The sequence below is a fragment of the Sapajus apella genome, unplaced genomic scaffold (assembly GCF_009761245.1).
Source record: "Sapajus apella isolate SASKATOON/1434 unplaced genomic scaffold, GSC_monkey_1.0 scaffold122, whole genome shotgun sequence".
Taxonomy (NCBI): Eukaryota; Metazoa; Chordata; class Mammalia; order Primates; family Cebidae; genus Sapajus; species Sapajus apella.
The window spans coordinates 7,757,224-7,779,089 of record NW_022437062.1 but is presented as its reverse complement, the minus strand read 5'-3'; the positions used below and the strand labels follow the sequence as shown (position 1 = coordinate 7,779,089).

General features: G+C 50.4%; 2 protein-coding genes across 2 annotated transcripts; one reads left to right on the top strand and one right to left on the bottom strand.

Annotated features, from left to right (window-relative positions):
* The first annotated feature begins 1,591 nt into the window (after positions 1-1,591).
* LPCAT4 (lysophosphatidylcholine acyltransferase 4) lies at positions 1,592-9,092 on the top strand. The gene is given in 15 exon segments (XM_032261270.1): positions 1,592-1,666; positions 1,668-1,721; positions 2,998-3,140; positions 3,465-3,685; positions 4,043-4,155; positions 4,275-4,335; positions 4,633-4,691; positions 4,893-4,927; positions 5,510-5,564; positions 5,687-5,769; positions 6,025-6,150; positions 6,495-6,627; positions 7,808-7,906; positions 8,252-8,408; positions 8,692-9,092. Coding segments are annotated over 15 exon segments (1,575 nt in total). The 5' UTR covers positions 1,592-1,606; the 3' UTR covers positions 8,868-9,092.
* A 1,189-nt stretch (positions 9,093-10,281) lies between these two features.
* On the bottom strand, positions 10,282-21,857 carry NUTM1 (NUT midline carcinoma family member 1). Its single transcript, XM_032261269.1, has 5 exons — positions 21,842-21,857; positions 18,677-19,381; positions 13,312-13,493; positions 12,904-13,020; positions 10,282-12,551 (listed from the first exon to the last, which is right to left on the bottom strand). The coding sequence occupies exons 1-5, from the start codon at positions 21,855-21,857 to the stop codon at positions 10,527-10,529; spliced, it is 3,045 nt and encodes a 1,014-aa protein (XP_032117160.1). The 3' UTR covers positions 10,282-10,526.
* Between the last annotated feature and the right edge of the window lie 9 nt (positions 21,858-21,866).

Here is a 21,866-nt window from a genome sequence, read left to right as displayed (position 1 = left end):
ACTCCAGCCTGGGCAACAAGAGTGAAACTCCATCTCTCTCTCTCTCTCTCTCTCTCTCTCTCTCACACACACACACACACACACACACACACACACACACACACCCATCCATCCTTTTCCCTAAAGGCAAGAGAGATTAATAAATTAAGTTGTACTTTCTCGGTTCTGTTGAGAATGTACAAAGCTGAAATCATCTGCTTAGAAAAAAAGTTTGGACTGGACACTGTGGCTCACACCTGTAGTCCCAGCACTTTGGAAGGCCGAAGTGGGAGGATCACTTGAGACCGGGAGTTCAAGACCAGCCTGGGCAACATAGCGAGACCCTATCTTTACAAAAATAAAATTTGGAAATGATGTATTTGTGTTGGGACCTCCTCCGTGTTATATAAAAAAATATCCCAGTGCAGCTCCTACTCTCAGTAGGATGCATGAGCCTTCAACCCTCTCAGCCTGGGCTCAGAAAATTTCCTGGAGCAGATTAATCTGGAGTTTGGTTCAAAGGAGAAGCCAGTGGCGGCAAACACTCTTGGTTATGAGAGGTATCTTTTTCTTTCACTTTCTCCTTCAGCTGCCCTAAATGCCATTCACTGGGCAGAAGAAATAAAGTGAACTTAGAGCAGATTCTTTCCTCAAGCAATGAGACTCTTACCCCTTTTGTCATGGCAATGGATCTCAGAGTCCACCTAATTCCCTGGTCCCGGATCTCACCATGGCCTGAGGCTACAGAGTAGGGTAGCTTGGAGCTTGTGGATGAGGGGAATTACTACTGTGTCCTCTGTGTTCACCCAGAGAGGGACGGAGATCAGAACCACTGCCTCTCGCCAGCGAGGCCTTGTCGGGCTCATGGGAAACACATGGGCCAGTGTACTGGGGGTTCCTGGCGCCTCAGGGATTCAACCAACTTTCACACCAGTAAAGGCGGCCCTGCCTAGCGCAGGCAGGACGCGGAGGTGCAGAGTTGCGGGGCGCCATGCAGCCGCCAGAGGACTCAAGTGCCTCAAGTCCCCGCGCGAGGGCGTTCCCCGGACCGGGAAGGAAAGGTGGTCCGCCTGCGAGGAGGTGCGGACCGGGCCAGGAAGCCCACAGGCAGAGCGGGTTCCCACCTCACCCTCGAGCTGCCGGCGTCCGCACCCGGCCCACCTGTCCCTGCCTGCCCACCAACTCAAGGGCCCCACCCCGATCTGCGCTCGCTGGGTGACCTCGACGCCCGGGCGGGGACCGAGGGCGCTCTGAGCTCCGTGCCAGCTCCCAGACCCACTCCCGCTCCGAAGCTGAGGCCAGGGGTCTCCAGACAGGAACGACAGAGGGGCCGAAGCCCAGGGGCAGCCCGCTCCAGCCCTGGCCGCCGCGGAACAGTGGCCCAAGGGCTGCCGGCGCCGCGGCGAACGCGGAGGAGCAGGGGCGCCCGGGCCCTGGAAGCCCCGCCCCTCGGCCGGCGCCCTGACAACGCGGGCGGGCTGGGCTGCGCCGCCTGCTCCCCGCCTCTCGGCGGCCCGCACCAGGCGGGGCCCGGGCCAGAGCGCTGCCGCTGCTGCAGCAGCAGCTGCTCTGCAGAGTGGTGGCCGGGGCCGGGGCCGGGGTGCCCTCCCTCCCACCTTCTCCCGCCATGAGCCAGGGAAGTCCGGGGGACTGGGTCCCCCTCGATCCCACCCCCGGACCCCCAGCCCCCCCCCAACCCCTTCGTACATGAATTACATCTCTCCCGCCTCCAGAGGGTTAAGGTAATGTGTGGGGAGTGGGCGTCGGGAGGACCCGTGGGGATAGGAAAATGGGGCCGTTTGAGCCCTGGCAAAGGTGGGCTTGGGGATCCTTGAGAAGGAGATGGCTGAGAGGCTTGCTGAGCTGGAGTCCGGGGATGCGCACGTGGGGGCGGCCGGGGGTGGGCAAGGAGTCCTGGAGAGGACGCTGCGGGCTTGGGCTCTAGACAGCTCGAAGGTGTGGAAGAACGGAGTAGGTGGGGATGAAGGGCTGCAGGGGACCCAGGGGTTGGAGAGATGAAGGACGCTGGGGAATGCGGATTACATCCTGCGGAGGCTGACGGCTAGGACGGAGTTAGAGGCTACGGGAAGCCGGGGGTGGGGGCGGGGGCGTGCCGAGTTCTCCTCCGGGGCATGACTTAGACGGAAGGCGTTTCTGGGCCGGGAGCCTGTGACCCTGCGCCCTTCGTACACCCCCTCTTCCCACTCCCTCCAACCCCCCTCCACCCCGCACTGCAGCACCTCCCGGTGGGGGCAGGGAGGCTGAGAAGGGGGTTGGCTACAGGAAGTGTAGGGCCGCGCCAGCCTTGAGACACTGCGAGGTGGTGTGGGGAGGGAGTGTCCAAGGTTTCTGCTGTCATCACCTCCCCAGAGGCAGGCTCCAGGGGCTAGGTTTGTTTACCTGCTCCTTCCCCAAGGCAGCCTATGGAGTCAGCCTGGCTCCCGGCAACCTCTTCCATGCGGAGTGGGGCCGAGCTCTTGTCTCCCGTATCCCCCAGTAGTATGGGATTGCTGTTGGGCAGTACTAGAAACTGACCTCGGGCCTGAAAACTGGACCTCTCCGTATTTACAACCCTCTGCGTACTAGGCCCAAAGTGGAAAGATCTGTGCACCTGGTTTCTGTTGGGCATAGGAGCTATTTATGGAATAAGATGTGGGGGAGGAGGACCTATCTCTAACCTACTGTACATCAAGCACAGCACCCTGCACTTTCTCATGCATTCTTATTAAATCTTCTAAGTGCTAGATGCATTTTATAACATTCGGTTTTATAGGTGGGGTAGGGACCAACTGAGAGATAGGAAAATAAGGCCTTTGATCCCATTAATCTTTTATCCTCTTGCCCTCATTGGTATCTTTAGCCCACCTTGGGTCCCAGTCCTCTCTCCTGTTCCCACACCACCTATCACCTGCAAGGGATGATGGCTGTCTGCTCCTGGGTCTATCCTTTGTGGGAGAGAGATGCTGTGGAGGGAGCATATCCAAGCCCTAAAGTGGCATTCTCTCCCACCCTTTGCAGTTCTGCCTCCTGGGGGCACTGCTGGCCCCCATCCGAGTGCTTCTGGCCTTTATCGTCCTCTTTCTCCTCTGGCCCTTTGCCTGGCTGCAAGTGGCCGGACTTAGTGAGGAGCAGCTTCAGGAGCCAATTACAGGATGGAGGAAGTAAGTGGGAGGTCAGACCCCAGAGACCCTACTTCTCTTCCCTGCTGTCTATTCCCCTCCCTCTTTGAGAAGAAGAAAAGGGAGGATTCTGAAACTATTCTATTTAACTTGGGTGAATGAGTCAGCCAAGCTCAGATCTGGTTCCCAGACCTCACCTGTAAGTAATGCCCTGATGTGTCCCAAAGTGGCTAAAGACCTTGGCCCCTTGGTCACATCCTATTTAAGGGTAAAAGAGAGGTGCCCTACTTCCCCAGTGCCTGAACCTGGGGGCGGGTGAGGGTTAGAACCACTGCTTCCGCTGATACCCAACCTTGCCCTGGTTAGGACTGTGTGCCACAATGGGGTGCTGGGCCTGAGCCGCCTGCTCTTTTTCCTGCTGGGCTTCCTTCGGATTCGCGTTCGGGGCCAGCGAGCGTCTCGCCTTCAAGCCCCTGTCCTTGTTGCTGCCCCACACTCCACTTTCTTTGACCCCATTGTTCTGCTGCCCTGTGACTTACCCAAAGTTGTATCCCGAGCTGAGAACCTTTCCGTTCCTGTCATTGGAGGTGAGAGAGTTCAAACAAACGGGGTCGTGAAGGGGAAGGGTGACAACTCTGGGCAAAGAAAAGTCAGCAATGGAGACACTGGAGAGAAGAACTGGCCTCAAGTGGGAGGGCCTGTTGGCAAATGAAATATAAATTACCACCATTAGTCAACCAGTCTTAGATTTGGAGGGCTGGGACAGAGAGGTATTAGAGGGAGTTCTGGTCAGTTCTCTAAAAGGACGGCTGCTAATAAGGGATTGCCCCAGGGCAAAGAGCTAGCAGAAACTTCTCATACTGCTGAGAGGGTGGAGACTGCAGATGTTACTGCCCCTGGGTAAGAATGAAGTGATTCCTCTTCATATCCTTTCCAAACCCCAGCCCTGCTTCGATTCAACCAAGCCATCCTAGTATCCCGGCATGACCCGGCTTCTCGTCGAAGAGTGGTGGAGGAGGTCCGAAGGCGGGCCACCTCAGGGGGCAAGTGGCCACAGGTGAGTAAGGGTCTCAAGATCATCTCCTCACTTTCCATGTCCTCCTGAAGAGACTTCCCTTTCCTCTCTCCTCAGCCTTCAGCCTTCTTCACCTCGTTCAGCTCTTTTTTTCCCCCCAGGTGCTATTCTTTCCAGAAGGCACTTGTTCCAACAAGAAGGCTTTGCTTAAGTTCAAACCAGGTGAATAAAATGATAGTGGGTGGTGGGCTGTAGGAAAAAGAAGTTCCAGATTTGGGGAGGGACTCGGAAATAACCCAAGAAATGGAAGAGCAGGAGGGATAGGAGAGGAAGGAAGGGAGACCGGGAACCTTCTAGCTAATGCTGATAAGTTGGGGAGTCAGAGAAAAAATTATCAATGAGTGGAGCAAGGCCATAGCTCATTTGAGAACTGTCCCAGACCTCCATACTTCATGCCCTCTAGCTACTTCTGTGTACTAACCTCTGCCTTGTGGGGGTGGGGGTGGAAATGGGATTTAGGAGCCTTCATCGCAGGAGTGCCTGTGCAGCCTGTCCTCATCCGCTACCCCAACAGTCTGGTGAGTCTGAGTCCAAGAAAGAGTGGAAAGGGGGAGCACAAATCCACTCCAAATGGAAATAAGTGTAAACTGTTGGTGCTATGATGGGATGTGCATTGGGGGTGTGACCAGAGGTGGGATCAGGCCCTCTGCTCAAAGGTGATTGGCCAATTCCAGGGGGAAAAAGTAATGCTCTTATGCCCTCACCTGTTTCTCCCATAGGACACCACCAGCTGGGCATGGAGGGGTCCTGGAGTGTGAGTTCTGGTATTTCCAGGGGTGAGGGTGGGGTGCAGGGTCCATCAGAGAATTCCTGCCCGTCTTCCAATCTCCAGACAAGGTGAATGGCCTTCTTCATCTTAGGACCAAGAGAACTCTAAAGGAGATGCCACTTTTACCCTGATCTCCCCATATAATCTGGCAATGCTTAGATTAGCTATCCCACCTAAATTGTGCCTACTGTAATTATGGCTCCTATGCACTTATTTTCCCATGTTTCTGTGATTTTTCTCCCTCGGTTTTCCCTTCTTGAGAATCATCACTATCGGGCATGCCCTTGCCTTTTTCTTCCATTACTCACACCTCCTCTGGCCCACAGTTCTTCCTCTGGCATATCCATGCAGCTCTGCTCTCTTTCCCTACCACATTTCTGGCCCTTCCTTGTATCTCCCAACTGCATATTCACCCAGCTGACTGTATGGCTAGGAGTCCATCCCTATATCAATAGGCAGAACTTTTCCCACTCCCCACCTGGGTTGGGGGAGGGTAGTGGGGTGTGGAAGCCAGGGAAGGAACCCATAGTTAGCGATTGGTGAGCATTGAAATCTCTCTTCTCTTAGACTCAAAGTCCTCTGGCTCACAGCCTCTCAGCCCTGCAGCATTGTGGATGTGGAGGTATGGCCCTCATTGGTGGGGTGGGAGAATGGACATCTCTTACCTCTGAAACCTTGGGAAAGAGGGTGGGAATGGTCATACCTCACTTTGAGGTTCTGATAAGAATTGTGTGTCGGTTTTAGTTCCTTCCTGTGTATCACCCCAGTCCTGAGGAGAGCAAGGACCCCACCCTGTATGCCAACAACGTTCAGAGGGTCATGGCACAGTGAGTGCCCCACAAAGTATTTCCTGGAGCAGTTACACAGGGCAAAGGAACCACAAGGCGGTGGAGGGGGGCGAGGTTTTCAAGCAAAGATTGAGGAGCAGGCTGTGAGAAGGGCTCTTGGACAGCTGAGATGGAGAAGGGGAGATTTAAAGGGGCCTGATCAATTCTTCCAGCCAGTGGGCCAGAGTCAGGAATGAACCCTCAGAAGTTTCTTCTGCTTCCTTCCCCTCCATCCCATTCCTGTTCATCCTGTAGGGCTCTGGGCATTCCAGCCACCGAATGTGAGTTTGTAGGGAGCTTACCTGTGATTGTGGTGGGACGGCTGAAGGTGGCGTTGGAGCCACAGCTCTGGGAACTGGGAAAAGTGCTTCAGAAGACTGGGTAAGTGGTCTTGAAAGTGGGAGTGTGAGCGGTGTCACAGAGAGAGAGAGAGAGAGAATAAGAAGCGGAGAAATGAGGAGGAAGGAAAATCTTAAAAATGAAAAAAACTGGGGAAAAAGATAATGGAGTAAATAAAAGGAAGGGGGGAAGTAAATGGAAGGATATATAATAAGTCAGGTGAAAAAAGTAAGAAGGACTGTTAAGGGACCAACTGAGTACATCTTAGGAAAACAGCAGCTGAACCTGTGCTGGTAGAACTGTTGGTACTGGGGCTAAAGCCCTGCTAGATGGTGTGTCTAGCAGGAAACTGAGACAGCTCTCTGCCTTCAACAATTCCTTTGTAGGCTGTCCCCTGGCTATGTGGACATTGGGGCAGAGCCAGGCCGGAGTCGAATGATCAGCCAGGAAGAGTTTGCCAGGCAGCTACAGCTCTCTGATCCTCAGACGGTGGCTGGTGCCTTTGGCTACTTCCAGCAGGTAAAGGAGCTAGAACACAGAGCAGAGCAGAACCCAGGCTTCCCTCCAGGCTGACATGTTCCTAGTGGCCGTATCAGTCACTCACAGTTTGGAGTCAGTGGATGTTCTAACAGCTGTTAGATGGTCATCCCCTGAGATCCACTGAAGATTCATTTTTTAATCAAGCATCCAGTGCATTGAAAAGCAATGTTATCATCATCATGAGGAGGAACAAGGGAGAAATAATCAGTGAGGACTATAAATTTCTGAAACCACTTTAGAGATTGGCAAAAGTGAGGAATGATAAGACTTTGTGAGACACTGGGTGAGGGTCTTTGAAGAAGAGTCATGAAGGTTACGTGTGAAAATGACACGTAGAAGAAACATCACTGGACAGGTGAGGTGGTAGAGAGCTTGAGACCCAGATGTATCTGCGGGACTTGGCCAGATTCTTTTAAATATTCTATAGCTTCTCTAGAGGAGTTTTCTCAAGATTCTTAGCAAGCCCATGTAGATTTAACCACGTTCCCCGATCAACTTACAAAAGTCCTAAAGGATTCTTAATGCTTACGAACAACCAACAGTGGTCCCAAGGAGCTTTTTGATCGAGATGCAGAATGTGACTCTCAACATCCTCTGAAGGGACAAAGAGTGACCAGGTGTCTAGATTCCTTAGATTGAGACAGACTGTCCCTGAAAAGAGCTTCCTCTATTTGGCCTGTAGCAAAGCAGAAACAAAAATTCAAATGCCATGGTCCCCCATGGAGCTGGAACAGCAGCCATCATCCTTGTGTTTTTCATAAGAAATTATGCCAGTGACTCCCTTTCAATCTGTTGGACCAATTCTTCTACATAGGCCGAGTCAGAGAGAACCAGTTTGTCTAGCCTGGGGACTAGGAGTGCCCTCCGCTGGCATGTCAGAAACTTCATAGTACCTGCAGCATTCCTGAGGGATTCCCTTATAGTCCTAGGATATCCCTTTATGGGAGGGCTTTGTCACCACGTGACCTGGTATAGCTTGAGAAAGCCTATGACCTGAGAGAAATTCCAGGGATCCTAAAGAGTTTGGCGCTCACAGTTCTGAGGGTAGCAGTCACAGGGGTCACCCCATTATCTGCTGAGAAGAGGGGGAGCCAAAATCCAAAGAGCAGGAAGCAGGGTACAGGGTCCCCACATTGCCCTGGTTTCTTTTTCACACCAGGATACCCAGGGTTTGGTGGACTTCCGAGATGTGGCCCTTGCATTAGCAGCTCTGGATGGGGGCAGGAGCCTGGAAGAGCTGACTCGTCTGGCCTTTGAGGTACTGAGGGGTAGAGGGGGTACTTAGTGGCTATGCTCACCCCACTCCAGGAGGCCTGTTCGGTATGCTGTTTCCAGTAGCTTCTAGATAGCAGGCACTTGGTATCCAACCTAGTGCCACACTGCCTAAAACTGCAGAGCCTCAGCCTCTATGTTGAGGCCTAACTGGGAACAAGAAGAAGGAAAAAGCTACAAAGTCTACAGTTCTGCAGAAATGACACTGAGGGTCAGGGAAGGCTTGTGCACCACCCTTTTGGAAGAGGAGGAGACTGTCAGGCCATTCTGTGGGGCAGGGTGAGGCCATGGCATGAGGAGAGAACTTGACTTGCATCCCTTTGTCTCCCAGCTCTTTGCTGAAGAGCAAGCCGAGGGACCCAAACGCCTGCTGTACAAAGACGGCTTCAGCACCATCCTGCACCTGCTGCTGGGTTCACCCCGCCCTGCTGCCACAGCTTTGCATGCTGAGCTCTGCCAGGCAGGATCCAGCCAAGGCCTCTCCCTCTGTGAGTCACTGCCTTCTCAGCCCCACAAAGGCATCTGGGGCAGGCACCAGGGAAAGCACTGGGCTGTGAGGGAACAAGGGTTAGTGGCCAGTGCTGGAGATCAGAACCTATGAGCAGTGAGGCTGGGAGGAACAAGCTAGAAGAAGAGAGGACAAAAACCTGGATTTGAGAAGTTCAACAAAGTAGAGGGACAAGATGTTTTAGCTCTGAGAAAAGGGCAGGGGGATCCTCTTCTCATTCTTAGATCTTTTCACTGTTCCCCATCTCACTCTGATTTGTCCAGGTCAGTTCCAGAACTTCTCCCTCCATGACCCACTCTATGGGAAGCTCTTCAGCACCTACCTGCGCCCCCCACACACCTCTCGAGGCACCTCCCAGACACCAAATGCCTCATCCCCAGGCAGCCCCACTGCCCTGGCCAACGGGACTGTGCAAGCACCCAAGCAGAAGGGAGACTGAGTGCCTCAGCCTCTCACCCCCTCCTCCGCAGGGCAGCGCCAGGGGCCTCCTCTAGGCCTCAGCCCCATCTCTGCTCCTGTTTGAATTTTGTTATTGTTGTTTGGTTTTTTTTGTTTTTTTTATGTTGATTTAATTTTTTGTTTGGTTGATTTTTTTGTAAGAAACTATTTTATATATAAATATAAATCTATATCTATATCTATTAAAAAAAATGAAGTCCAGTCACATTGATGCTATCATTACTTTGGAAGGAGAGGGATGAATGGTTGTAGGACACCCATTGGAAGATCCCAAAGGTTTCCAAGGTTCATCTCTTGGCCACAGTTGGATGAATCTTCCTCACTCTCAGATGGACAGGGCTCTTTCCTGCACAGAAATCTTACTGAGACTCCATATCCTCCCCTCCTGCTGTCATCTCTCTATGTACATTTTAACCGACTTCCTCATGAACCTCTTTTCAGCTCATTCCCTCTTGTTCTGCCCTCATTAGAGATTAAAAAATAGCTTGCTACCATTCTATATTTAATAATCCTACTGAGACTTGATTCCATCACTCCTAGTGGAAGCACAGAGCCGTGTCTGTAAGGAACCAGCCTCCTCCCTGCTGGTCAGACCAGCCACACAGGAGGGTTTCTCTGCCACAAGATGAGTAAGGACACTGAAGTTCTGTCTGTCCAGCCTCTTCTCAAAGAAGAAACAAGGCCCCCTAGAGGTACTTTGTCTGGACACAATTATGTACAATTAGAAAATTAGGCTGGGCACAGTAGTTCATGCCTGTAATCCCAGCATTATGGGAGGTTGGGGCAGGCAGATGGCTTGAGCCCAGAAGTTCAAGACCAGCCTGGGTGACATGGTGAAACCCTGTCTCTACAAAAACAAAAAGAAATAGAAAAATTAGCTGGACATGGTGGTGTACACCTATAGTCCCAGCTACTTGGGAAGCTAAGATGGGAGGATTGTCTAAGCCCAGGAGGTTGTGGCTACAGTCAGCCATGATTGTACCACTGTACTCTGTAGTCCAGGCTATAGAATGGGACCCTGTCTCAAAAAAAGAAGAAAGAAAATTAGATCACTATCTCAGAGATCTAACAGATTAAAAGGCATCTTTCTATCTATAGACTTAAAGGGAGGCAGATAATTATAGGACACCCAGATAAGCCTTCCCAACACCAAGTCCAGGCTTGCGAAGAGGGGATATATAAAGTGATCATTGAGATTCCTCAGTCTGGGGACTTGAGAGCCAGTCTGTTGCCAAGAGGAGGCTGCAGGGAGCCCAGATAAGGCTGGAGACAAGGTAAGATTCATGGATTTGTAGAATCTAAGACTACCCCTACAGCCTTTCTTTATAGCATCTTACCCTATCTAGCAGCAAAGACATGAGTACAGAAAAAGGGCACTTTGATTGCATTTTCCAAAAAAACTTTATTCGTTTTTTTTTTTTCTATATAACTCCTTCCAAAGGTAATTCCCCCTGCAGCCTAGCCAGTCTGACCTCTCCTCTCCATGCTTGCCACTTTTGCAGAACAACAAAACAACATTGGGCTGAGATTCAACATTGGGATTCTCCATCGGTGAGCAGCAGTGGGTGGAATCTACTCTGGGGCACCCACCTTTAGGGACTGGCAAGTGGGGTCAGATGGTCCTGCTGCTCCCTACTGGCTATGACGTCGTTTCTTCCTTCTGCCCACGACGTCGTTTCTTCCTTCTGCCCGTGACAAAACTGTCACGCCGCCTTTTACGAGGCTTTGAGGGTCGAACTACTCCCAGAGCTAGGGGTTTCTCCCCGCGGACCCCAAGTTGAGCTCCTGAGTGGGGTCTCTTTTCAGTAGGGGCTGGACCTCCAACTAGAGCTCGCTTCCCAGACTTGGCAACTGAATTTGGTGGTTTGCTGGAGCCTCTTGCCTCAGAAGAGAGCAGGTGGGATGCTCTCTGCCTGCCCTGACCTCCTGAGGTATGGTGAGGACTGACAGGACGCCCCCTTGGTGAGAGGCTAAGTTTAGAGGCCAAGAGATAAGCAAAGTTGGAGAGTTCCTCATCCTCTTCCTCTGTTTCCTTCCCCTTCTTTTTCCCCTTTCTTTTGGTCCTATCTGCTGACCTATGTGTTTTACTAACAGAAGTTTCTCTCAGAACTATGGCATCCCTGGTTCCCCATCTAGGGGAAGTGCTTCCAAGGCCCTGGTGAGATGTTGCTTTGAGGGTCCCAGTTGTGTAAGACTCCTGACTGTCTTGTAAAGCAGCAAGGTTTTTAGGCTTGGATAGATCAGGATCCACCCCACCTTCTCCTTCAGGGTCATAAGAATGAACATTCAGTGGGCGGGTGTCCTCGCTGACCCTTCGTTGGAGGCCATAGTCATATTTAACATCTAGTATGTTGACCTGTTCTGGAGTTTCCAACAGAGGAGAAAAGGAATTGCCTTTGCTCCCTGCCTCTTGACTGGCTTCAGGCAAGGAGGAGGTATCCTGGGTCCCCATGATAAGGAGATTGCCTTGGCATGTGGCCTGGAGGGTTTCTTTGGCAGACCCCAGTGTGGAACCACCAATTCTGCTTTCCAGCAATGGCAAGCAACCTTCTGCCCACAGATCATTGGGATCCCCTATGGTTTCATGGCTTTGTTCTCGATTTTTTTTGGACCTCGAGGTCAAGCTGTTGGCCCTCAAAGGTCCTGGCAAGCTGCAATAATTTCCCTTTTCTAGGGCAGCTGTTGCAACTGTGCCTCCACAGGGAATCACACTGCTGTCTGTGTCCCCAGGTACTATGGCTTCTCCAGGACCCAGGGAAATGCCCCTGGAGCCCAGTCCCTGGCAGCCTTCCTGATACTCAGTTGCACACTCCTCAACTTGGAAGCTCTCTATGACCTCTTCTATTTGTATGGACAGCTCCAAGCCTGCAGTATCCATCCCACTGCTCAGCCAGAGTCCTGGGCTAACAGAGACTTCGTCCTTGTCCCCAGCTGCCCTAAGGGAAAGATTCTGATCATAACTCTGAGCTGTGGGGGTACCTCTGTCATCTCCCCACATGGCTCCTGAAGAGCCTTCCTGGGGCACTGCCAAAGGCTCCTTCCCTTGAGGAAACACTCCACAAGCCCCCGTTTGTTCTCCTTTCTGCAATCCCAGGATTTGCTTTTCTAACCCTTGTCCTTGCAGAGGAGCCAGCTCTGCAAGTCCAACATCCAAACTGGGAGCGCTCTTGGGCTGGAAGCTTTTCTGCCAGCAAAAGGGCAGAGCCTCTGAAGTCCTATCAGCCACCAGGCAGTGCCCAGGAGACCCAGCACCTCCTAGGTGGCCATCCTGATGTGGAGGTACCTGGTTTATAACCTTCCCAGACCTTCTCCTCTCCATACCCAAGGATCCCAAAGTGCCCTGTGGAGCTGCAAGTTCTGGCTGCAGGTCCCAGCTGCTGGGGGCTGGCAGTGTGTTCCCATCCCTGTGCATCTCTCTGGGGCTATCTAGGGATCTCTCCTGCCCACCATGCACTTCTCTTGCCCGTTTTCCTGAAGAAGAAGTCTTTCCGAGGCGAACGGCGCCCCCAGCCCCCTGAAGCCGAGGTGAGGGCTGAAACCGCCCACCCCCATCTTCATCCTCATCAGAAACAGAAGGACTTGACTCCAGCTGAGCTCCACTGTAACCTGGAGACGCCTCCACATCTTCCTCCTCTTCCAAGGCCAAGAATCGCTTCTGGACCAGCTGGAAGAAAATGGACAAATAATCAGTTCTGCACATGGTTGTGAGAAGAGGTAACTGAATGAGTGGTAAGAGATGGTATTTGGGCAGGGCAAGGAAGGCAAGCAAGTAGTTTAAGCGATGGTAGCAAAGACAGATACTGCAGCTCTTTCCCATCTTCTTGTGCCTTATTCCCATGCTTTGAACCCTTACATTCTCATGTCCTGTGTTTCCAGAGCCCTCTACCCACTTGTTCTGCACCTGAAGCCCAATTCTGAAACTGTTCATCTCTAGAGCCATATTGTCCATGACGGTGTAGGGTTAGATAACATTTTGCAAGCTTCTTGTCCTGATATTCCCTATATCCCATTTTTACCTGGGCAAAAGTGAGTCCTTCTTCTTGCTCTAGCTCCTCAATTAAGGCCAAGGGATCTCTGTGTTTTTCTGGGGACAGCAGATCTGCCAAAAATTGAGGGTGAATGACAGCCTCCACCTGGAGAACAGAAGGAAAAGTGATATGAGTCCTTAAGCCAGTAACCTGTGAGGCAAGGGGCTTTAGAGAAGAAGCCATGAGCTCCCCAGCTGTCCCCTTTTAACTCCCTGGTACTGTTGTAAACTGACTACCACCAACTATACACATTCTCATGATGATGCATGCACACACATTTCTCAGTTACGGAATAAAACCTAATTCCTACTATCTTGGACAAACCCCAAAGCATTAGTTCCTGGGAGCATCCACCCCAAGGATCTGCTAGAAACCAGATGTGCAGGCCCAGCTCACCTTGGAGACAAAGACCTTCTGAGAACACAGCTCGTTGATGTAGCTCAGAAGACCTGGATCTGGATACATCCCTTCCTCTTCCTGCCGCTGCCCTTCTTCCTCTTCCTGTTTTCCATCTGACTCCCCAGTGGCCAAGTGAGTTCCCACCAGCTCTTCCATGATGTCAACATATTCCTGCACAGCTTCTGGTGGGATCTCCTTGGGTGCCTCAGAAACAGGAGGTCTCTGGGGTTTACGCTGACGCCGGCGGGGGGCCCGTGCCTTGGGGGCTGCCTTCTTTGGAATGTATGCTAAGGGAAAAGATGGTCAGGAGAATGAGAAGTGGTACAGAAACCACAGCTTCTGCCTCCAGCTCTGTAAGGCCAGTAATTTGGGTACACTGAAGTGGTTCCAGGCTGGATTGGGCAACCTGAAAAAGTACCAGTCATGGGAAATTTAGGACCTAGAGGTCTAAGAATCACTGTATGAGGAATTTTGGAACCCCTGAAATTCCAAGAAACCACATGATCCAGCTTCCATTTAGGCAGATAAGGTATTATGTGCCTAATTTACAGTCTTGGTGAGAGTAGTTAGTTTACTTGACCAAGATCAATACCTAGTTCAGAACAAAAGGAACCTGAGAACCCAGGCTCCTATGGGGTGGTCTGTTTGAAACATCAAATCCCACTCTCCGGAGGGAAAGTGGCAGAGCCCGGGCCGTGCCTTCTCTAATCTGTGAGTGGCTTCCGTACACCACACTTTGAGCCTTTGGCCCACGGCTCCTATCAAAATTGAGTAGCCTCACCTGGTTGCTGGCAAACCTCAGAGGCCAGGAGCCCTGGAGGATCAAGTTTCAAAGGGGTTGCAGAAGACAGGCCCTGAGACCCTTTCATCAGCTGTGTGTTCTGAATCTGCATCTCCTCAGCCTCAAACTCCATGAACCTGCAGAGGGTGAGAAAAGTGTAGGCAATGCTAAGGAGGAGACCAGACCCATCAGAAACACAGGTGACAGCCAAGCATGGCTAAGAATGGAAGTGCTCTCAATTGGGCAAAGTCTGCCTAAGTCATGTCACCCAGGAGGGTGTTCACAGGTGGCTTAATCATAGTTCTAGGGAAACCTCAGGGAGCTCAGCACATAGTTCCTTCCCCTATAGTTATCACTTAGGAAGCTCAGGAAAATGAATGGCCAGGTTGGGTGGCTCATACCTATAAACCCAACACTTTGCGAGGCTGGGGTGGGTAGATTGCTTGAACTCAAGAGTTCAAGACCAACCTGGGCAAAATGGCAAAAACCCATCTCTACAAAAGATAAAAAAAACAATTAGCCAGGAGTGGTGGCACACATCTAGTCACAGCTACTTGAGGGGGCTGAGGTGGGAAGATCGCTTGATCTCAGGAGGTAAAGGCTGCAGTGAGCCATGACAGTGCCTCTGCACTCTAGCCTGGGCAACAGAGTAAGATCCTGCCTCAAAAAAAACTTTTTTAAAAGTAAAGGAGAAAAGAAAAAAGAAAAATAAAAAAAATAAAGAATGAGGACTGGCATGGTGGCTCATGCCTGTAATCCCAACAATTTGGGAGGCCAAGATCACAAGGTCAGGAGTCCAAGACCAGCCTGGCCAACATAGTGAAACCCCATCTCCACTAAAAATACAAAAAATTAGCCTGGTGTGGTGGGCACCTGTAATCCCAGCTACTCGGGAGGCTTAGGCAGGATAATCACTTGAACCCAGGAGACGGAGGTTGCAGTGAGCCAAGATCGCGCCATTGCACTCCAGCTCAGGCAACAGTGTGAGACTCTGTCTCAAAAAAAAAAAAAAAAAAATCAAGAATGATCTACAGCTTGTAAAGTTCTCTTGGACAGAGCCAGGGCTTTTATTCCTTTTCCATACCTTCCTCACCCAGCTTCATGGATTGTGCACAGCAGTGCTTAATATAGGCTTAATTTAATCAGGCCTATGCAACAGCCTGGTGGGATCTCACGGTGGGATCCTCCTCAAGACCTCATTTGCCGCTGCCTACAACCATAAAGAATTCAAGGCAGTTCCTACCATAAGACAGTGCTGAGACCCCCGAGTCCTGAGACTGGGATGGGGTTCTTGGAAAGGTAAATCTAGGAAGCATGGGTCCAAAAGGTTTGGGGGAAATAAGTGGAAGCCAAACTTAGAAAAAATCGTTCATTTTTCTGGGTTTTTTCATTTTTTAAACCAAAGATATTATAGAGAAATAGAGTAAGAGCCGAGAGACAACTTTGGGCATCCAGGAAACTGGCTTTCCCTGGCTCTTCCAGAACTAGTCCCTCCTAAAGAAGGAAAGGGACTTTCTATGCCACTATTTCCAATGGAGGAGTGCTCTTGAAGTTCTCCATCAATAGCCACTTGCTACCAAGTCAGTGAGAAAAGAACCTGCCTGGTAGAGCGTATTTCCACCTCCTCGTTGCTGGGTCCCTTCAAAATGGAATTTCTATACCTATTGGTGTCCAATCCCACCCTAAGACCTACAATATCAAGACTCCTATACAGATTCAGGATCTGGTGAGGGGGGAGCTTTCAAGGGGAAATCGGATAGAAAAACCCAAGAGTCAAGGTGGTGGAGGAAGCAGGAAGGATCCAGGAAACCCCATCGTAGTCTATACCTCTCCTCTCCTCCCTTTTTTCTTTCTTTTTTTTTTTTTTTTTTTTAATTGAGATGGGGTCTCGCTATGTTGTCCAAGCTGGTCTTGAACTACTGGACCCAAACCACCCTCCCACCTCACCTCTGGAGTAGTGGAGTAGCTGGGACTACAAGCATGCACCCAGCCTAACATCCTTTTTTATTTTTTCCAGAGTCTTGCTCTGTCACCCACACTGGAGTTCAGTGATGTGATCTTGGCTCACTGCAACCTCCACCTCCCAAGTTCAAGCGATTCTCCTGCCTCAGCCTCCACCGTAGCCGAGACTACAGGCATGTGCCACCATGCCCAGCTAATTTTTTTTTTTTTTCAGTAGAGACAGGGTTTCACCATATTAGCCAAGGCTGTTCTCAAACTCCTGACCTCAGGTGATCTGCCCACTCTCCTCCTCCCAATGTGCTGGGATTATAGGCATGAGCCACCTCGCCCAGCCCTAACATCCTTTTTGATAATCACCCAGATACCAACCTCTCCGCCGCCCCTACTGCTCTCAGCCACACAGCCCCCCTCCGGGGAATGAGGGTTCATCAGACTCACTTTTCCGCCATCTCATAAAAGATCATCCGGTCGAAGTTGCTGGTATGCTCCCATTCCTGCACAGCCTTTGGCAGTCCCTCCTCCAGGGTCATAGCGGGATTCAGCCGGGCCAGGGAACGAAGCACTGGGCTAAAACCCCCATTGGGTCAGTCACATTCTAAAAGTGTGCTCCCATCCACCTGCCCTGACACCTGCCTCAGTAACACATCCCCTGCCCCTCATCAAATCTATTGTGCCCCTCAGGCCCTGTCATGCCCCGCTTCTGCTTCGACTTAGAGACATTCAACCTCCCATCCATTTACTTACCATGCTCGCCCCTCTTCCTGTAAAAATTTACAACTAATACAAAATCAAACATAATTCTTCTCCCCACCTTTTAAAATCAACCACAGCTACCACCCCTAATTCTTACAGTGCCATCCTCAATTAATTATTAGAAAGGGAAGATTCTTGTTATTAAATGAACGGGATTTGCTATAAAATAGGTTTAACCTTGTCCAGAGGCTCTTGCATTTTTTTTTAAAAAAAAAGGCATTTGCTAAGCCAAAGGAATCTCTAATTAAAGGTCATGTGGTGTTTTTATTTATTGGTTTTCCAGTCTTCGTTTCCAGATATTCCCCACAGACAGTCAAATGCCAATACTAGACCCCCACTTCTAGAAGGCTCTTGAGCCCTTTCTAATCCAGAAGAAATCAAGAGCCTAGCCTGAAGTAAGGGCTTTCTTTTTGCTTCTCTGACTTCCCTGGGAGTCCTCAGACATTATTGTTCATCAGCATCACCTGGAGAAGCTCATTATAACCAAATTGTAGCTGCCCAGGATCCCACAAGTGAGCATTTTACTGGCTTCCCAGGTTGCTGTGGTCTGGGCTGCCCTTTGTGGAAGACTCTGCCCAGAGCCTCTGAGTATGAAGCACAGCAGGCCAGGACCCAAAGCAAATGGATCCCATGCAAACCTTGAGAGCCCATACTGATTCAAGATTTAGAAATTTAACCTGCCAGGCTCCAAGAGCGAACTCAGACCTGTTGAAAAAGCAGGGAGTCAGGAAAATGCTGTACATCTAGAACTTTGGGGGAACATCTTGATTCATTTGCTCCAAGTTCGGGGTAGAGGGGAGATTCATTTAGGAGGTCAGCCACTGGAAGAACACCATGTCAATTTGTTTAAAGCAATAAATTGTGGTATGTGTTATATAGTGGCTTACACAAAATGCTAAAGGCACAGTGCGGTTGAGAGGGACAGTAGGTCTGGGTGGGAAGAAGAGAATATCCCCCAGCTGAGCAATGACTCTGACTTGTAAACAAAACCAACAGCCTAGGACCCCGGGCTCCTTGGCTAAACGTACATTCCCTCTTAAGCAAGGATGTTTTGACCTTTTGTGAGTTCTTTTCCTCTTCTTGATTGCCTTTTTATGATAATAAAATAGTTACCATTTAATGAAACATTCTCTGTGCCAAGGACTTCACATATATTAACCCATTTAATCTTCTCAGCAACTCTCTGAAGTAAGTATAGTTATCCTCCTTTTTAAAATGAGAAAATTGAGGGCAAAGTTGTTAAATGTCCTGCCCAGGATCACAAATCTAGTGAGTAGTAGAGCCCATGCCCTTCACCACTAAGCAAGCTCTACTCACCACCCTATTTCAACGTGAATTCTCGTGAATAAAATGGGTGGAGGGAGCAACACACACAAAGTCCTTTGCCTGGCCGCACACTGTCCCCCTGCTCCCCAGGGCCCTGAGTCAGGGCCCAGCACTCATCCTGGCCAGTTTGGATAGTTCTGACTCAATGTCAGAAGGTAGTAAAATAGAACGGGGCAACCCTGGCACTTGGAGTGAGAGACCTAAGTTCCAATCACTGGTCCTTGGTTTATGGCAGGAACCCTCTCTGACCTTCAGTCTTCTTATCTGTAAATGAAGATTACCAGAGAAAGGCTTGCCAAAACTCACAGTGTTGTGAAGATCACTTAAGATAGGATACCGGAAAGGTTGTTATAAACTAGATAGTGGGTTAAGGGGCTGATTATTATTAATATGTTTTTCATTCTCAGAGCATCTCCATTGCCCTCATGACCTGCCCTCAAGTATTCCTAAATAGCCTAAACTACTATGTTCACCCCAAAGTTCGCCTTATTTAAAAGCCCTAGAATCAAATCTTGGGTCTCCCCACTTACATAAGAAAACAGGAAAGAGCTTCTGTGTCAGGACTTTGGGATAGGTGCATCCGGGCCAAGGCTTTGTAACGCTGCCATCGACGGAAGTTCTCATAAACGTCCTTGGAAATTTTGGAGCAGCCACCTAGTGATGGCTTGGATAGAGTGGCCACAGTACCTCCTTCCCTCGCGGTCCCATGTGGCCCTGGCCAAGCTTTTTCCAGGGGTACAATGGGAGCCAGTTGAGCAACTGGTGGTGGAGCCTGAGGCAGAAGGCCTGGGGGGCCCTCCTGGCTAACACCAACAGCCTTAGAGGGCAGAATAGTCTTCACATTAGATGCTGTCACAAATTGAGGTGCAGGACCCTCAAGGCCCCCACAGGGAGCGCCCGGGGTAATCCAATTGAGCGCAGTCTGATTAAGGATAAAGTTCTGAGTCTGAGAGGGCTCAGCTGATCCTCCTTCTGTCTTGACTTTGACAATGACTTTGCCAGCCCCAGCCCCAGCCCCACTGAGGCAAGGACCCCCATCCCCTGTCACCAACAGTGAGCTGGGGAAAGCAGAGAGCATCAGAGGGTTGTCTGGAGAGAATACTGAAGGCATGGTGGGCTGTGGAGGTGGCTCCCCAGGTGGGTGGTCTGTCAGGCCAGAAGTCGGTGGGGGAAAGGGAAGTACAGGGAATGGAGACTGGCTGGCACTAGGTTTCATGCTCATATCTGGTCCTGGCAATGGAGATGCTGTTGAGACAAATAAAAAGAAAAAATGGAGTAGCAGAAAAGGAGACCAGAGCTAGCCATCTGAATTCCCCCTTTATTTTTAAATTTTTTTGTAGAGGCAAGGCACGGTAGATCTCGCCTGTAATCCCAGCACTCTGACAGGCCAAGGTGGGAGGATCACCAGGAGTTTGAGATCAGCCTGTGCAACATTGCAAAACCCTGTCTCTACTAAAAACACAAAAATGAGCCAGGTGGGGTGGCATGTTCCTGTAGTCCCAACTACTTGGGGGACTGAGGTGGGAGGATCGCTGGAGCCCAGGAAGTGGAGGCTGCAGTGAGCTGAGATCACACCTCAAAGCAAAACTCTGTCTCAAAAAAAAAAAAAAATTTCTTGTAGAGATGTGGTCTCACTATGTTGCCTAGGCTAGGCTCAAACTCCTGGCCTCAAGTGATCCTCCTGCCTCAGCCTTCCAAAGTGCAGAGATAAAAAGTGTGATCCACCACACCCTGTCTGAGTTCCTCTTGGGACCAGAAGACTCAGAGCACTGATGCTCAACAGATGAAAGAGGGAATATGGATGGGGAACTGTGTAGTCTGCAAATGTCCCCCAAGTGATTTTGATGTCCCTTACCCTTCATTGAGAATGACTGCATTAAAGAAATTGCTTCTAGGGCCTGGCGCAGTAGCTCACACCTGTAATCCCAGCACTTTGGGAGGCTGAGGCGGGCACATCACAAGGTAAGGAGTTTGAGACCAGCCTGACCAACATGGTGAAAACCCGTCTCTGCGAAAAATAAAAAATTAGCTAGGCGTGGTGGCGCGTGCCTGTAATCCCAGCTACTCAGGAGGCTGAAGTGGGAGAATTGCCTGAACCCGGGAAGCAGAGGTTGCAGTGAGCTGAGATCATATTACTGCACTCCAGCCTAGGTGACACAGTGAGACTCCATCTCAAAAAATAAAAAAAATAGTAGAGCCAGGCAAGGTGGCTCATGCCTGTAATCCCAGCACTTTGGGAGGCTGAGGCGGGCAGATCACCTGAGGTCAGGAGTTCAAGACCAGCCTGACCAACATGGAGACACTGTGTCTCTACTAAAAATAGCAAATTAGGCCGGGCGCGGTGGTCCGCGCCTATAATCCCAGCACTTTGGGAGGCCGAGGCAGGTGGATCACAAGGTCAAGAGATCCAGATCATCCTGGTCAACATGGTGAAACCCTGTCTCTACTAAAAATACAAAAATTAACTGGGCATGGTGGTGGCGCGTACCTGTAGTCCCAGCTACTCTCGAGGCTGAGGCAGGAGAATTGCTTGAACCCAGGAGGCAGAGGTTGCGGTGAGCCGAGATCGCGCCATTGCACTCCAGCCTGGGTAACAAGAGCAAAACTCTGTCTCAAAAAAAAAAAAAAAAAAAAAAAAAAACAAATTAGCCAGGCATGGTGGTACGTGCCTGTAATCCCAGCTACTCGGGAGGCTGAGGCAGGAGACTTGCTTGAACCCAGGAGGTGGAGTTTGCGGTGCGCCAAGATCATGCCGTCGCACTCCAGCCTGGGCAACAAGAGCAAAACTCCATCTCAAAAGAAAAAAAAGCAGAACATAACCTGCCTAATTATCCTCCCTCTTACAAAAAATATTCCACTCAACTTCTGCATTCGGACCATGGAACATGAGCAAACTCAGATTCAAACTCATTTCAGCCGCAGAGCAGAGGGCCAAGGGTATGCCACTGGGTATGGAACACAGTGAAAGGGGCCTGAAGGTCTGAGATCCATGAAAGAAAGAAAAACCAAGAGCATCTCAATGAAGCCCCAGCTCTCATCCTGGCTGTAATGACCCACCTCCCTGGCTCAGATGAATCGGGAAAAATTGCTTCCTGAACTCAAAGTGAAGCCACATCTAGGGCTGGAAGGAGCCCTGAGGTTCTGAGCAGAGGCAGTTTATAATACATTCCAGCCTAGTTTTCAGGAAGGCATTTCCCTGCAACAGATAACTACAGATTATCTTTTCCAGCTAAGGCCCTTCCTACCCTACCCTCCCATCCTCCATCCTCCACATACCCTTCCCTTCATAAGCCCAAGCTGGCACGATCCTAGAGCAGGTTTCAGTTGCCTAAAAAAGACAGATGAAGTTGGGCCTTCCCCTTGAAATTTCTCTGTGCCACTCCTAAGACACATGCCTCTGATCCCCTCTCCCACCACAAAAACACATGCTGAAGTATCCCCTATTCAAGAGAATCAAGTTGCTAATTACCATCCATTCTGTATACTTAGCATGTGTCCTCGGAGACACTTTGATCTGCCCTTAAGGAGGTCCTCTTCCTTCCCCGGCCCCCGGTCTTAATGGTACAATCTCCTTCCCTAGCCTCCCCAAGTGTAATACTTTTGATGAGATCTAGCATCTCATATTCCTTTAGGTCAAGCCCAAAGAGCCTGTCCCAAAGGACACAAGCAGGTGTCGGGAATCCTCCCCACCACCTGCAGACTTACCTCCCTCTGAAGCCATCCTCTCAGG

Excerpts from the sequence above, each read along its gene's own strand:
- NUTM1 (XM_032261269.1), bottom strand. Across the intron at positions 13,021-13,311 it reads AGAAGGTCTTTGTCTCCAAG|GTGGAGGCTGTCATTCACCC; the intron begins GTGAGCTGGGCC and ends TCTGTTCTCCAG. Across the intron at positions 12,552-12,903 it reads AAGGACTCACTTTTGCCCAG|CTGGTCCAGAAGCGATTCTT; the intron begins GTAAAAATGGGA and ends ATTTTCTTCCAG.